This window comes from Colius striatus, chromosome 2 (genome assembly GCF_028858725.1).
Source record: "Colius striatus isolate bColStr4 chromosome 2, bColStr4.1.hap1, whole genome shotgun sequence".
In the NCBI taxonomy this organism is placed as follows: Eukaryota; Metazoa; Chordata; class Aves; order Coliiformes; family Coliidae; genus Colius; species Colius striatus.
In genome coordinates, this window is record NC_084760.1 from 87,750,066 (window position 1) to 87,765,854 (window position 15,789).

Consider the following 15,789-nt stretch of genomic DNA (forward strand, 5'->3'; position numbering starts at 1 on the left):
TATTTGTCAAGGAAAAGCTCAGCATCTGAAGAGTAAGTGCTGACAGGCCATCACAATGCACCAATGAAAAGTACAAACACAGATGGACACTTTTCTTCACCACCTTCAGTGGCTGCATTTTATTCCCATTTGTTTGGTTTTACTCTTCTCACTTCTAGGTTCTCTGTTTTATTCAACTTTCCCCAATTTAGGCTTGAAGCTGCTGCTGAGCTATTTGCTATGGGTATCCACAGCAAGGAAGAGGAAAGACTGCAAGAACTGGGGCTGTTTAGTCTAGAGAAGAGGAGACTGGGGGGGGAATCTCATTAATATTTACAAATATCTAAATGATGGGTGTCAGGAGGTTGGGGCATCACTTTTTTCTATGATATCAAGCAACAGGACAAGGGGTAATGGGATGAAGCTGGAGCACAAAAAGTTCCATTTAAACATAGGGAAAAGCTATTTCACTGTGAGGGTGAGGGAGCTCTGGCACAGGCTGCCCAGGGAGGGTGTGAAATCTCCTTCTTTGGAGGTCTTCAAGACCCACCTGGACATGTTCCTATGTGACCTGATCTAGGTGAACCTGCTTCTGCAGGAGGGTTGGATTAGATGATCTCTAAAGGTCCCTTCCAACCCCTGCCATTCTATGATTCTATCCAATTGATTAATTGACCTGAAGTTCTTAAAAGCCATGTTGCAGAGTTCCAGTTCCTCACAGTTCACTTGATCTCTTTCTAGAGTGCAAGACAGACAATGCAATGAGCAGCTAGCTATATAGAGGTGAAAAACGTGGAGTAGTGAGCCTGAGAAATTCCTTCTAAATATAAAAATGAAATTCCTAACAAAGTTCCTGAACTGCTTTTTCCACTCCTTTCTGCTGCTTGGGGTGTACATACGTACATGCTTGCAGACCTGGACTGAGCAGGAGACCATAGTGAGTGCTTGAGCTAAGTTAGTAGCTTCCTTAGCACAGTTAGCATTTCTGGTTATGCTCTTACTTGGACATGCAGAAAGGAAAAAAACCCCACGAAGATCATCTTTAAAAATGGTCTATAATGGGATTGGAGTATCTTTTGGTGTCTACAAATGGTTACAGTCTTTTTTGTATCCTTGGAAAACTTTTCTACGAGAAAAAAATGTGTGGTAAATTTTGCTAGCTTATTGTGGCATTTAGTCTGCATTAGCAGAGAATATGTTAATAATTACATGTCTTATGCTTATTTTGTGACCCTCTCCATATTAAATCATGAATTGTGTGATTTCTTGTTTAGGAGTGCTTTTGCTTAACCTTCAAGATACAAGTAGTTTTTTTGAGATGAGCAGTACAGGATTTTAAGAAATTAATCTGATTTTTTAAAGAGCAAGTGTAGAACGCTTACCTAAAGTTTCATAATGTTCTTACAATGTCATTTTTATTTTGATAGTTATTTGTACACAGACTTTTGAAGGGAAGGATATTTGAAAAAAAAGGATCAGCTTTATTAAAAATCTAATTTGAAAATATAATATTCACATCCAAAGAAAATTCTCTGTTAAACTGATTTCTAATTTGTCCAATATAAGCTTGTAAATTAAAGATAAAACTCAGATTGGTTAGTAACATAATGAAAGTTAAGTCTTTCAAAAGTAACACATTTCAATTTAATTTTCAAAGTTATTGGAGCTCTTTGATAGTGAAGACCCACGAGAACGTGATTTCCTAAAGACAGTTCTTCATCGAATTTATGGAAAATTCCTTGGTTTAAGAGCATTCATCAGGAAACAGATTAACAACATTTTCCTCAGGTATGCTGTAGATACGTGTGTTTGTGTGACTAGGTCAAAGGTGGTTTTACTTGGGTCTTTGGTAATTTATTTTGAACCTTGTTTTGAGTTAGTGCTCTGACTTTGAAATATTTGAAGCTTATTAAAAGCTATTTCATTGGAATCTATGATGCTGTCTTTAGAATTCTTGATGGTTGCCTCTTTTTGTAACAGGTTTATATACGAAACAGAGCACTTCAATGGTGTTGCTGAACTTCTTGAGATATTAGGAAGGTAAGTTTGTTCTGACACAGGAAAAAAATGAAACGTTATTGTGGGTGCTTGTTTCCACTGTCTGTCTTTGGGAGTAGAGGGAGGAAAAGAATTATTACAATAATGAGTGATGAAGTGCAGTCACTGATATAATCTAATTCTATCTGAGTTACCATGTGAATATCAAATTAGGATATAGACTATAATTTTTGGTGCAGGCTTTAGAGATGACTGGCAAAACATTTCTCAAGGGTCCTTGTTTGTCAGGAGTATCTCATCATACTTATTATCTGAGAGATGACTTGTTCTTTGATTCAGAAAATGGATGTTAACTTCTGCTCTCATGCTGAATTAAAAGTTCAATCTTCATCAGGCTGTTTTTTTTTAATTCTGTTCAGGAAAGCCTTGTAAGTGCTAGGGGTTCTTAGGATTGTGGGGGTTTTTGACATTATTTCACCAATTTAGTTTTTAACTGTAAAGGTTTTTGTGGTTTTCCATTTTACTGGTTTTCCAAAACTGACATGTGTATTTCACAGTAGAACATGTTATAAATATTATTGGTCTAACTGAAAATACAAACATGGTGAAACTAATGTAGAACGAATTTCCATGACAATAAGTGAAAAGAATACCATTGTTTTCTCATACTTACCTAAAATGTAGGGGGAAAAAAACCCACCCCAACCTGAAGGACTTGAGTCCATTCTACGATTTACCAGCTCTTAAAAATAAGATTACTGAATCTATAAGTTACTTCTTTTGGTTTTGGAGGGAGAGCTTGTTCAACACTTTCAGACATTCAGATTGCACTGTTAAGAGTTCAAAATTGTGTGCCTATGTGGGGTTTTTTTCTCTGCAAGTTGCTAGGGATTATGGGTGAAATGGATCAGCTTCTTGATGTGTGTGAAGTTTTACAATTAGAAGGCAAGACTTACTGTGAATGACTTTACTTAATGGAGGTCACGGTGAAAATACTTCAGGTGATCTAATGAGTATTATTTGACTGCTGCTGTGGTTCTCTGGTATTCCTAGCAAAAGTCTAAACTCACATGATACCAACACTTTAAAGGTTGTGTGTAGGCAGAGCTATTTTATGGCTTCAAAATAATCAGGTTTAGAAATTAAATCAGAATGGAATGTCTCTTGAATTTACAGAAATTCTTGACTTGCTTGAAAAAAGTTAATAAAAATAAATCCTACTTATTCATGTTTTCAGTATTATCAATGGTTTTGCACTGCCACTGAAAGCAGAACACAAACAGTTCCTTATGAAAGTTCTGATTCCCATGCATACTGCAAAGGGATTAGCTTTGTTTCATGCACAGGTAAGCTTTTGCTTGTTTTTAAGAGTGGTGGGGGATTTTGTATTTTCATTTGAAATGAATGGAATTTGGAGCAATGTGGTTTAGAATATCAGTATTCAAAAATATTTGCACATTTGGTCACTTGTTTTTCCAAAGATCTCACACATCTGAAGTCTAAATGTTAAACTTTAAGTGAAATTTTGAGATAATATTCAGCATATGTTAAAAGTAAAAGAGTAGAACAATGAGTCAGTCACGTCAGCTGAAGCGGGAAGCTTTTTTGCTCACCAGTCTTATCACACTAAGTTTCATTTAATCCCAGGACCCTGTGTTGTTTTTACTTCCTTTATGTAACTGCAGTGCTGTGTGTCAAAGACCCTTGAATATGCCCAGGTGCTTATTTCAGAAGCTCTTTTTTATTTCTAAAGCCATAGCCATGATGGGGAGGGGAGGAGAATGTCGGATATAAACGGCAGAAATGAATAGTAGCTCTCCAGATCAGCTAGACATTATGTAGATCCATGACATGCTGTCAGAATGCTGCAGTTCTTCATTTGACTTCCATTCTTATACTTTGCATAGACGTGCAGCATTTCATTTCAGGAATAAAGTGTATCCTTTCCAGACATATGGCCCTTGAGTATTGAATACATTTGATGCAGACTTGCAAGTAATTCTTCTATGGCTAATAAAAAAAAAGCTTGCTTTGTTAACTTAGCTTATTAATACAACTCCTTATAGATATAAGGAAATGAGTTTTTAATTAAAGTGAAATCATGACTATGTAGTCTAAAAACAGGATCAAGTCAAGAGCTCAGTTAATTCCTAATTCTCATATAAGTTTTAATTCAATTAAATCACTTTGTGGTTTATTGCCATGCAATAGTCTGCTCCATGGAATGCATCAGTGCTATGAAAAGGACCAGTCACTTGCCCAAAGTATTCTCACTTACAGATCAGTACAGCAAGCTGTCTTTTTTTTCTGTAATATATTTAATATGGTTCATCAATACCTGAAAGGGTCCCACAAATTCAACTGTACTGTATACCTGAAGAAAGCATTTGGTTTGCTGACATAGCTACTCATCTGTCCTTTCATAAACTTTCAGTGCCCCGTACAGTTTCAGCCCTGGATGTTTCTTACCGTCCTGAAGGTATAAAGCAGCACCACATTGGCTTTGCAATCAGGAGTGGCCTGGCCGCTTTGTTGCTACAGCACAAGTTTAGCCTACCCTTAAAAGTTAAAGCCCTAAAGCTGAATTAAGTTTGAGTCTTTGTGTCTCAGAACAATGAAGCATTACTGCACAACATATATAATGGGATTTGATTACATTAATGTGTGACATTCATTATTTTTTTAATCTACTCCTATACAACCTTAGCTTAATGCTAAAAATTAAATTAGAGTTTTTGTAGTTACAGCTTTGTAATGATCTGCTTTGAGTAGCAGATTAAAAAAAAAGGCAATGCTTGAATTTGAGCATCCTAAATATTGAAATGTACACATAATATATGCAGGCACTTTTTTTTCTTTGCTTTATATTGTGAAATGAAAAATACTGGGACTTCTTAAAATCAGTCTTCATGGAATCTAGGCTTGTAGCTACTTCAGTAGTAAGACTGTTGTATGGTTTCTGTACTGGGCAGAGGTATGGCTGTTCAGTTACTTAACTATGGGCTAAGTAACTAAACAATAAGTAATTATATAATATCCCACTTTGGCCTGAGAAGACTCCTGGACAGAAATCCCTAGAGGCTGGGAAAGCATGCCAGTGACTTTGTCACATCTTGCTTCCCAACTTCATACCCTCTCCTACAGGCATTTGTTATTGGCCACTGCTGTGGACAGCATCCTCAGCTGGACAGATGCTGCCTGATCTTTTTGGCCATGTAATAACATTAAAAATCACTGACTGTTGCATGCTATAGATGTCTGGTACTTGGGCAATTTATGCTCAGGCGAACCTGTCTTAAAGCTTTTTTTTTCCTGACTGAAAGTGTCACCTTTTTTAACCTACTATAGATGTTTGAAAACAACAGCTTTGGAATGTTGGTATGGGAATCGATGTTGAGAAAGATCTGTCTGGATACTGGATCTGAGTTAGGGGAATATTGTCATGCTTAAAAGTAATTTTCTTCTAGGACAAAAAAAAAGGAATATTGGTATGCAGGAAGTTTTTGTAGGATGGAGCAAGCCTGTGTATCTTACTACTTTAATTGCTTTTTTGTTTAGTTTGGAAGAATTGAAACTGGCTAGTGTAAGGGTGTTTTGGGTTGGGGTTTTCCTCTCCCCCTGCCCCTCCCTGATCCGAAGTGCTTCCATTCTAAGTTGTGATATTTGATCATGCTGTAATGTCTAAACAGTGTCTGTTTAAACTAAATAATCATATGACTTGCATTCTAGCTTGCCTATTGTGTTGTACAGTTCCTGGAAAAAGATACAACTTTAACAGAGCCTGTAAGTGTTTTTCAGTTGAATGTTTTTCTGTTTTCAGTTTGCACTAAATATTTCAGTGTAACTGGTTAGAATTGTATAGCAGTGCTATCAATGCTGTTTCCATTAATGATCCATAGGTGGGTTTTTTGATGGGGGAGAGGGGAAGAAAAAAAAGGTATTTTCAAATCTAGAACAGTTGTTAAGAGAATCCTGGGTTTGAAAGGGCAGTTATCTATTAAACTGTGACCAAGACAGAGCACATATTAAGTAAAAGTTTGAAGCACTGATACCATGTGAATTACCTCATATGAGAAAGCATGTCCCACTGTATTCTCTCCAGGTAAGAACTAAAATGTCAATGTTTTTGGTGCTGATGGCTCGTGCCTAACCACTGCATAAAGTTTAAATCTTTTTAGGGAATAAACAATCCCAAAATAAAATTTGAGAAGAATAGCGACCCTTTCTTCAAGAACTCTGAAATTCCCAATGTGACGTTTCTGTTCTGTCTCTTCAGTTACGGGGATGCCTCTCGGCAGTTACAAGGCAGGGGCTTCGGGCATCAGTGGCTTTTGCCAGACTGCATCTCCCATGATTCATATTGACAGCTCAGCTCAAACGGGGGCTGCAGTGCTTCATGCAAGGGCTTTGGCAATGCCCATAAAGAAGAATGCAGGCTCAGGGCAGTGCAGCAGCTCATGGGGACACAGACTGATCTTAGTCCAGCTACAACAGAAAGTGGTTTTGGTTGGACAATTGGAAATCTTTCCATTAGTGGTATGTTGATATTTAAGTACCGTATCCCTTTTTGTGACAGAAAAATGAAGAACTTATGCAAAATTTTAATTCTTCTGTAAAGAAAAAAGCAACAGCTTTGTGCAAACGTTGTAGATCTTCTTTGAGTGGAAGCTTGTTTTCTGCACAGCCACTTAAGTAATCCATGTTCTTCATCAGAAGACAAGTTATTTTATTGGTGGTGAATGATGGTCAACCTGACTGCCCATAAATTGGCCTTGTAAATTATCTGCATGAAGCACGTCCTTTTCCCCTGTACTGCAATGTTGCCAGCTGCTTTGGTCAATAAGCTTATTTTGTTGGATGGGGTGAGGAGAAAGGAGTTGTATAAAGCCTTATTCCTACAGCCAAGCGCTAAAACAGCCCAGACATTTTGACAGTTAAAGTGGACATGTGAGCAGAAAATGTGTAGTATTACATGACAAAGTCAGAACTTACCAATATGAATTTACAGGACTGTGACGCAGGAGCCAAGCCTAGGCAGGGCTTTTGAAGTAGGAGAGCCATGGTGCAATTCTCAGACACCATCTGGACTACAGTATATAGAATTCTGGTTGCCTCTTAGTCAGTAAAGGTTCATTCAGAATGGAGTAGATGCGATAACTCGCTGCAGAGTCACTGCCTGTACTTGCTTTGGTGTCATTACTCAGTGTTTAGTAAAATTGGCTTTATAAAGGAGTAAAAGTTGACAGGATGATAAGAAGTGAAACTTTAAGAAACTTTCTGAAATGCTTGAAGAGTAGATGTTAAAATTTGGGGCAACTGGTGAGATCGTATTTGATTTATTTATTTACTTATGGCTTTAGGTCAAGTCATATTTTAAGAACTCCATCAGAAGGCTATCTTCACTAGTACCTTACTGTTATTTTTCTGGCAGGAATTGTCACTCAGGGTCAATTTAGAGGACATGCAATCTGAGCTCTTGTAACTATGGTAGTCTGCCTTAGGTCAGTCCTGATGTTTGCAGAGCTGACAAGAAGAGTTTGTTACCTAACCCTGATAAGTGCAGTGGCCTTTACACTGAAGAAATCAGGCTAAACATAAAGTCCTCGTATGTTGGATAAGTTTTCTAGCAGGTACTTCATGTTGTAAATCACTTCATGGGATTTTTGTAGGTCAGGGAAGAAGAGCAGTAAGGGCAGTAAGATTTCAGATGACCATTGGATGTTGAATAATTTATTGAATGAAATATTTCAACACAAATGTGCATGTATCAGCTTTTCAGTATGAAAGCCCAGTCAAGCTCAAAAGTGATCCTCTCTGTCAGGAGCAATGAATCTTGTCCTGAGTATAACAGTACAGACCTCAATGTGCTATTTCTTTATCAAGCCGAGATTATAAGTCTCTGTATCAATACTCCTACAAGTGCTGGACACTGGACTCTTCCAGCTAACTCAATTTTATGCCTTTGAGACCAGTAAATTCATACTCCAGGGGTTTATGGTAGGTTCTCGCAGCTTTTGTTTGGCAAACATGCTTGTTAAAAATGTTTTAATTGCATTGTTCTGGGGGAAGGGAAAGTGTCAGCAGAGTAAGCTACAATACCTTTAAGTGTTCAGGTTTGCTTTTTTTAAAAATGCAAAACCTCAGTGGGCTATAACTGAGACATTCAGTTATGAGCTGATTAACAGAAAATGGCCCTGGATTTAAAGTGTGTTTACATAGAACACTTTAAATTTGGAATCTAGAGAAACAAATGTAATTAATTCACACATCTGAGTCCGTGAGAGTGGAGGAGAAGCCAGGGAGTGAGGGACTGCCAGAGCAGGTAATTGCAGTGAAATGAGGGAGCTCAAAATTTCTTCTACTCCCACACTTGTTCCGTCTCCCCCAGCTCTTCTGCTCTGTCTATTGGAGGCAGGGAGGAGGCCAGGCCAGTGCCAGCAGAAAAGCCCGGGAAGGCAGCTCTGCCTCGCTGGGTCAGGGCAGAAAAGGTGGGCTGACGCAGGCCTCCAGCTCCCTCATCAGGTGTCAGATGCTGGTGTTAGCATTTCCTTTGAGCCACCTGGGGTAGACCTGTATAGGTAAGGCTCTGTCAGGAGTGTTTGTTTCTTGTAACTTGCTTTGGTTTGTGTGGATTTGAGCACAGGACTGCACCCAGCTGCCTGAGGTTTCTGCATTTGCTCAGTGTCATTTGAAGTGACATTCATTTTTGCAATACAAGGATATGTGAGTGTCCTAGAATAAAGTCTTGTGGGCACTTAAAACCATATTAATTTTTTTCTCTGGAAAGTCACTTTCAATAGTTGTGAATAAAACACCCAGCTGAGAAAAAAAAAACATTGACATGGCAAAAAAACAAATGTGGAAGGCATTAGAATAGTTGAGTAAGGTTTACAGTTGCATATGATCAATTAGATGCCATTGTATCATAAAAATAGAGGTCTCTTCCTCAGACTAGAAGTTTTATAAGGCTCTGAGAATGTTTCTGCCTCTGAAACACATGATTACAGCTGCTTTTGAGCCATCATTAATTCTGTAACTTAGATGACATGTCAAATGTTTGTTTCTAGGAAACAGACCTCTGGCCTTTGTTTGTTTGCGTATTTGGTTTTGGTGTGTGTTAGGGTTTTTTTTCCCCTCTTCCTCTTGGGGGCTGTACTTTCTAATTACACTTCCCAAAGGTTTTTTCTTGCCTAAAATGGTTTCCAATGTAGATACTGGAATAGATTTTTCACTGCAAGTTCACATCTGTGGTTTTTAGTTTCCAGTCTTTTAACACTTCAGATTCTAGAAGAAAAAGGAAGTGGTGGAGGCCGTGGCTCCTCTGTGTGTAGCCTTGCTTGCACAGCTGGTGTGTACTGTTTGCTCTCAGGCTTCACACCTTGACCCCAAGACAGGTGCTCACCACGATATGGATGAGTAGAAGACAAAAAATATTGTGGGAAACTTAGCTACATGGGAGATAACATGAAAGCTTAACAAAATGAAGCTACCAGCATCCTATCAATTAATGCAGGTATTGGGATGGAGCAGAGTGTGAAGGGATAATCAAAGAGATAAGGATCTATATTATTCTGATAACCTAAACAAGGTAAATGTTTGAATAAGACAATGTGGTAGTTATCTGCAGTGGAACTAGTTAGCTGTATTCGGCTTTCATTGAACTTCTGGATAAGGAAAAGCAAACTAGTGCTTGTTTTCTCACTTATCAAATATGTTACAGAAACTTGTTCTGCTTTAACGTGTTTGTATTTTTAATATAGGTAATCAGAGGACTGCTCAAATTTTGGCCAAAAACTTGCAGTCAGAAAGAGGTTGGTTTTGTCTCATGTTTCTGGTGACTGCTGTGATGTAAGATGTAGTGTGGCAGCTTCTTGAAGGTCCTTGAGGAACTCGTCTTTGTCGCGCAACTCAGTGCAATTGTTTCGTATGTCCTTACTATGGTGCCACCATGTTAAAACTGTATTAAAAGTTGCATTCCAGTTCAGAGGTTGTACAGGGAAACAATTTTCCAAGGTGGAGAAGTCTTTGAGTAGGTATAGACCAGGTTGGAGGTAGCCATCTGCCACGTGACACAGACAAAGCACTTGAGACACCATGATTAAGCGCCTGGTAAAGCATGGCTACATTAATTTTCCATAGTAGAACCAAAAAAAGGTTGCAATGGTCCTGGGAAACTTTTTTTTGTCACCAGATACATCACTCCCTCCCCCACCAGCTCTTTAAAAGTATGTGTGTAGGTCCCTTGGCATTGTTGTTTGTCCCTGTTTGTGTGAGCAGTGTTAAATTTTTCAGTGCCACCTACCTCCTGTTCTGCTGGTTATAAATTAAAATGGGAATTCACTATTGACCACCTCAGAAGCTACTTCATAGATCTTGGATAATGGCAATCTCTGCAGCCTTTCCTAAAGAAATAAAATGCTCTGGCATTGTTTTTAAACTCTAAAAAACCCCTCGTATTCTGCAGAAGCAGAATACTTCTGTGAACTGTTTAGAGCAACCACACAAAAGAAGAAATCCAAGAGGTGCGCTGTAACCTGGTAGCTGAAATTGATGACCGACTTCTTTCAGGCTGCAAAAAAACAACTGTGGCTGCCAAATGCATTGCAGTTAGAATCCCTGTTATTTGCAGGACTCATTAGGAAGGTATAAGCTGTAGTTTGTTTGTTTCTGTTTGCAGTGGCAATACGAAACATTCTCATCCTTTTTGATGTATTTCTTTTATGCAAACAGGTAATGTTTTTAGGTGAAATTGAAGAAATCTTAGATGTAATAGAACCGACACAATTCAAAAAAATAGAAGAGCCTTTATTTAAGCAAATATCCAAGTGTGTGTCAAGTTCACATTTTCAGGTAAAAAAAAAAAGATAATTAAAAAAACCCCGTGGTCCTGATTTGTTTTGTGGCTGTTGACCCTTAAACTTTGCATTTCAGGTCGCAGAAAGAGCTTTGTATTTCTGGAATAATGAGTATATTCTTAGCCTGATTGAGGAGAACATTGATAAAATTCTGCCAATTATGTTTGGCAGTTTATACAAGATCTCCAAAGAACACTGGAATCCGTATGTAATCTTTTCCTTTATCTATAGTACCATAAACAAATAGTGCACTGTGTCTGGTTTGGATTGTAAGTCTGTAAATGTGATTTCATTTTTACTGAAATCAGATGAAATCGATGTGATTGTGGGTGCTAAAATGAACGTCATTTCCAGCTGTACTTTCACTGTTCTGCCTTGTCATGATGGAGACCTGTGGAATTTACTGGAAAAGGATGAGGAAACTTGGATGATGGTCTTGATACTGTAATCACATTTGATCTTATGCATTAGTTAAAAATGCAAATTAATACTACTTAGCCCAGAACAATTTCCAAGGGCTGTTTCTCCTGTATTTATGCTTTGCTGTCCTTTACTATTTTAGTTGAACAAAATACTGCCAGCGTCTTAAGTTGTTGTTGCTGCCCAGTGAGATAAGGAGGGCAAAAGATACCATCAGGGAAGAGCAATGTCTACCCCTGTAAAGGATGAAAGGAATGAGAAATGAGCGACTAATTCATTTTATATTTAATGCTAGAAGTTAGATAACACTGTTTTTATATCAGGTTTTAGAGAAGCAGTAATTAAAAAGCACAGTTTGCTTGTGTCCAGCATCCTGAAGGGAGTCACAAGTCAACATAAAGCTTGGACAGGCAAAAGCAGGAGCCTTCCACAACTCTGAAATAAATCAGATCTCCTGTGTTAAGCCCTTGGATTCTGAAATGATTCTGAATTTGTCTGGATGGTGTGTCTTGTTGTAACTGTATCAGTTGAGACCAAATCTACATACTGGAGACCTGGTTCTGGCAGCATTAATAGCACTTGGGATCTCAGTGAATGTGAAGGATGTCCCTCTTTCCCTAGCTGCAGACAGAAGTTGCTCTTTCTCAAGGAAGCAAAAGGCACAGGCTAACAGAACAATTGTGTACCTTGAGGACCAGGAAGTTTGGGGAAGACAGACAAACTCTTTGGATTTAATCAGCTTTGGAGGGCAGAGTAACATTTTTGTGTCCGTCTTAGCTGTCTGAGAGGGACTTAACTGTTCACCGACAACAAAGCTTTTCCTCTTGGAACACTAAAACCCCAAGTAAGCTTTTGTCTTCAACCCAGGTGAAAGCCAATGTTCCAAACAAAACAAAAATTGTGTAGACAGGCTGAGTAGACTGTGTGTGTTGAATGTGTGTGATGCTTCTGATGAACTGCTGGGAGACTTCCCAGTGCCAGAGCATACTGAAAAGGCAAACCTGAGTCCTTGGGCTATTTCCTTAGATTTTTCTTTCACTCATTTTTCAAGGTCCCAAGACTGCACAGCCCCTTCCACCAGCCAATACTGTGTGTGAAGGTAAACTGCTAGTGAGGGGAAAGGCAGTTTACCTACTTCTTTGAATGGTGACAAGCTTAATAATAGGCACCTTTTAAAATGTTTTATTGCTGGTTTTGCATTTCTTTTATGAGTGGGTTTAAAAGAGATTAAATTACCTTAAATATTGTGGGTTTTGTTAGTACAGCCACGGTACTAATAATTGTATCCTGTGCAATTACAAGAGTCAGGAATTTTGTGATTAAATGGCCATTTCAAAGAACATTTAAATATATATTTTATTAACTTGGAGGAAACTGTAATAAAGATCTTGTTTCAGAAACTCAGTGACTTTACAGTAGTATCTTAAGTAAGAAGCTTAGAGTCCAACAGAGCAGTGGAACGTTAATTTAGTGTCAAGTAATTCTAATGGCTGTGCTCCTTCTGTTCCAGAACTATCGTGGCACTGGTATATAACGTGCTGAAAACCCTGATGGAAATGAACGGCAAGCTTTTTGATGAACTGACGAGCTCCTATAAAGCAGAAAGGCAAAGGTACTGATTATTCTTTCAAATGCACGTTGATGAACATGTACCTGAAACTTGCCAGCTGAAAAGAAACAAAACATTAACTGTTGTGGCTGTGGGGATCTGCAGTGGGACTGCTCCTCGGGTATTTGCTGCTGGATGGGTGGTAGAGGGAGGCAGCCAGGCAGGCCTGTGCTTGTGCCAAGGTGGGGACCGGGGTGGCCACAGGAAGGCCTTGACTGCCTGGGCAGGTGCTGTGCTCTCCCTCCTGCAGCAGCTGGGCTCCTCCTGGGGCTGCTCTGTGGCTTCAGCCGTGCTGCTGAAGAATGCAGAGCTGGAGAACACCTCATAGCTCAGCTAAAACCGCTCTGTTATCCTACTGACCTGCTAAGTAGTACGGTTGGAGTAAGGAAGTGGGGATGTAGATTGTCCTAGGCCAGCTGAGACTGTGTGCTCCTTTCAGCAGTTGTGCTTTTCTCCCCCTAAGATGCTTAGTCCCTGGATTTCTTTATTTTCACATGATAGAGAGCCTCCTTAGAACTGCAGTCATCTGTGCAATGCCATGCTACAGCCATTGTCTGAGTTTGCTGGGGCAAAGTTGCAGTTTTGTCACTAACCATTACCAATTTGTACACTCACTTTTTAATAGAGAGAACTGTAATTGCCTCTGAAAATAGCTTTGGAGAAAAACTTGAGAGAAAAACTGGATGTAAGTCACAGTTGTGACCCACACATCTCCACGTTGTACTTCAAGCACATCTGAATGGATACTTTACTCTTTTCCACAGAGAGAAAAAGAAAGAATTAGAACGGGAAGAGTTGTGGAGGAAGCTGGAAGAGTTAAAGTTGAAGAAGGCCATGACAGAAAAGCAGCACAGCGCTCACGGTGTGCTAAATGCCCACAATCCAAGTGCCAAATAACAGATGTGCCCCCTTGGCTCGGCACACACACACACACACACACACACACACTTTTTTGTACCCTTTTGAAATAGAAATGGATTTGCAAAAGAAACCTCATCAGTGTAATAGAAACAGACGATTTTTTTTTCCTCTGGCAAAAGTAAAGGTTTGAATTTAAACACAGCAGTTAAGTGATGTCATTACCGCAGCATATTGTAAATCTGTCTCGTTATTGATATACTGTCACTTCCAACGTTTCATAGAACTGAATTATCATCCTTAATGAGTGAAATAATTATGGGAGTGGTGAGAATTGACTTGAATTTTTGATTGTGTTGCACATAGGTGGTATAGTTTGCTATGTACATTTTTTCTTTGTTTTATATGTGCTTTTCACATTGCTGCATAATTTGGTTGAGGTGATAGAAAAGGCTTCTAGTTGTGCTGTATTTTCTCAAATAAAACCAAGGTACGTTACCAGGAACTTGAGATATTCGGTATATGCCCCTTACAGCATGGAAAGGAACTCGGATATGGTGCTGTCCTTCAATTCCTGATTGGATTCCCAATACAGTGAGGCAAAGTAGGGAGAAAGTTGGAACAAGTAGGGGTGGTCTGTGTGTGTGCCCTGCCACATGGTGAGAGCCTTCACCCCTTTCTCACTGCCTCTTGGTCCTGGGCTGCTCAGATTTCCTCCTGCTGCAGCTGAGGATGGAGCTTCCTCTAGAGAGCCCATCAATGATGCTCCCCATCAGCCCAAGGCCTTCCTGCAGAGTAGCACAGCTCTCCGAGAGGGTGTCCGGGGTGTTTCTGCATTACTTTCAGCATCTTATGGACTGAAGAATGAGACCAAAATTGGGATTATTTTTTTCCCTCTTTTTTGCAAGGAGGGAAGGATGTCAGGAACTAGTTCCTTGTTTTATTTAAAGAAAATGCAGTCTGTTTCTTAAAGGTAGAAAGTTGGCAATAGAAGTCTTGTCTGTTTACTTGATCAAGTATTTTTCACATCTTTTATCAGAGTACCATTCCAATCTCTTAAACTGCAGTTGTGTGGAAAACTTTTGTAATGAAAGATCTTTGGGGAATTGAGCAGCATTCAATAAAGTCTTTATGTTTGTATTTAGTGCTGTATATCACATCTTTGTGTTTATAAAGACCAGGAGAATTAGAACAGCTTTTAAGACCAGCCTTGTCGGGGAGTGGGCTGCAGGGGCTGGGTGGAGGGGTGAAAGGCTTTGTGCTGCTCTGTGGGGGTCACAACAGCTGAGGTTGGGTCCTGGCCTTGTCCTTCCTGTTGCTCTGCTGAGTCACTGACATTATTCAAGCAGGTTCCAGGGGGAAAACATCTCTGCCTATTTGTCATCATCTTCTATTGTTACTTCAGTTTTGTCTCTAGTTGCATTTCACAGAGGAAATGGGAAGAACGCTGCCTGACGGGGCTCATGCTCCCAACAGCTCCACCTGATCAAACCCAACGCTCCGTGTCAGTTGTGTGTAAGAAGACTGCATCACCAGCTGACCACAGCCGACTGCCAGGGTAGGTGGCTGCACAACATTTTTGTGGGGAGATAAAACCTTTACTTTTTACGCACCATTTTTTAGTCCTGAAGCCAGACATTAAACACAGTGGGGTCTGCAAATTTGTGCTTCACCAGCTCAGGAGAGGTGACTTGTCATGCAGATACAGTTACCTCAGTACTTTTAATGCCTTTTCTCTGTAGAAGAGAATTTGAGATGAAAAATATCTTTAGCTGTCCTACAGTCTAAAGGAAATAAATTATTCAAGCATTGGGGAATCTAACTCTTACCTTGCAGGCGTGCAAAGAACAAATTCCTGGCTTTGGTAATTGTTATAAGCTGCTCAAAAACTTAGAAAATGGGACATCAAAAGTATTAGGAGAACAACACACTAGCTGTAAGAGGCTGTTTCAAAATGGGCCACATTCCTCTAAATAGGGATAGAAAAAAAATCATGGCTGGAATCAGCTGGCCTGCTCTAGTAACAACATTTCCTTATAAAACAAAAAGTCTTGACAGCTGAGACACAAT

The 15,789-nt window shown here is 39.4% G+C and overlaps 1 protein-coding gene across 2 annotated transcripts in view; it reads left to right on the top strand.

The window, feature by feature from the left end:
* PPP2R5A (protein phosphatase 2 regulatory subunit B'alpha) overlaps positions 1-14,859 on the top strand; it is a 47,067-nt gene extending 32,208 nt beyond the window's left edge. Inside the window, exons 5-13 of one of the 2 annotated variants that reach the window (XM_061991392.1) lie at positions 1,637-1,767; positions 1,960-2,019; positions 3,215-3,323; positions 5,707-5,760; positions 9,738-9,788; positions 10,708-10,827; positions 10,909-11,036; positions 12,763-12,864; positions 13,626-14,859. In XM_061991392.1, coding sequence (XP_061847376.1) covers positions 1,637-1,767; positions 1,960-2,019; positions 3,215-3,323; positions 5,707-5,760; positions 9,738-9,788; positions 10,708-10,827; positions 10,909-11,036; positions 12,763-12,864; positions 13,626-13,758 — 888 coding nt within the window. In that variant the 3' untranslated portion in view covers positions 13,759-14,859. The remainder of the gene's footprint in view (positions 1-1,636; positions 1,768-1,959; positions 2,020-3,214; positions 3,324-5,706; positions 5,761-9,737; positions 9,789-10,707; positions 10,828-10,908; positions 11,037-12,762; positions 12,865-13,625) is intronic. The other variant, XM_061991393.1, reaches the window with a different exon arrangement.
* Positions 14,860-15,789: the final 930 nt, after the last annotated feature.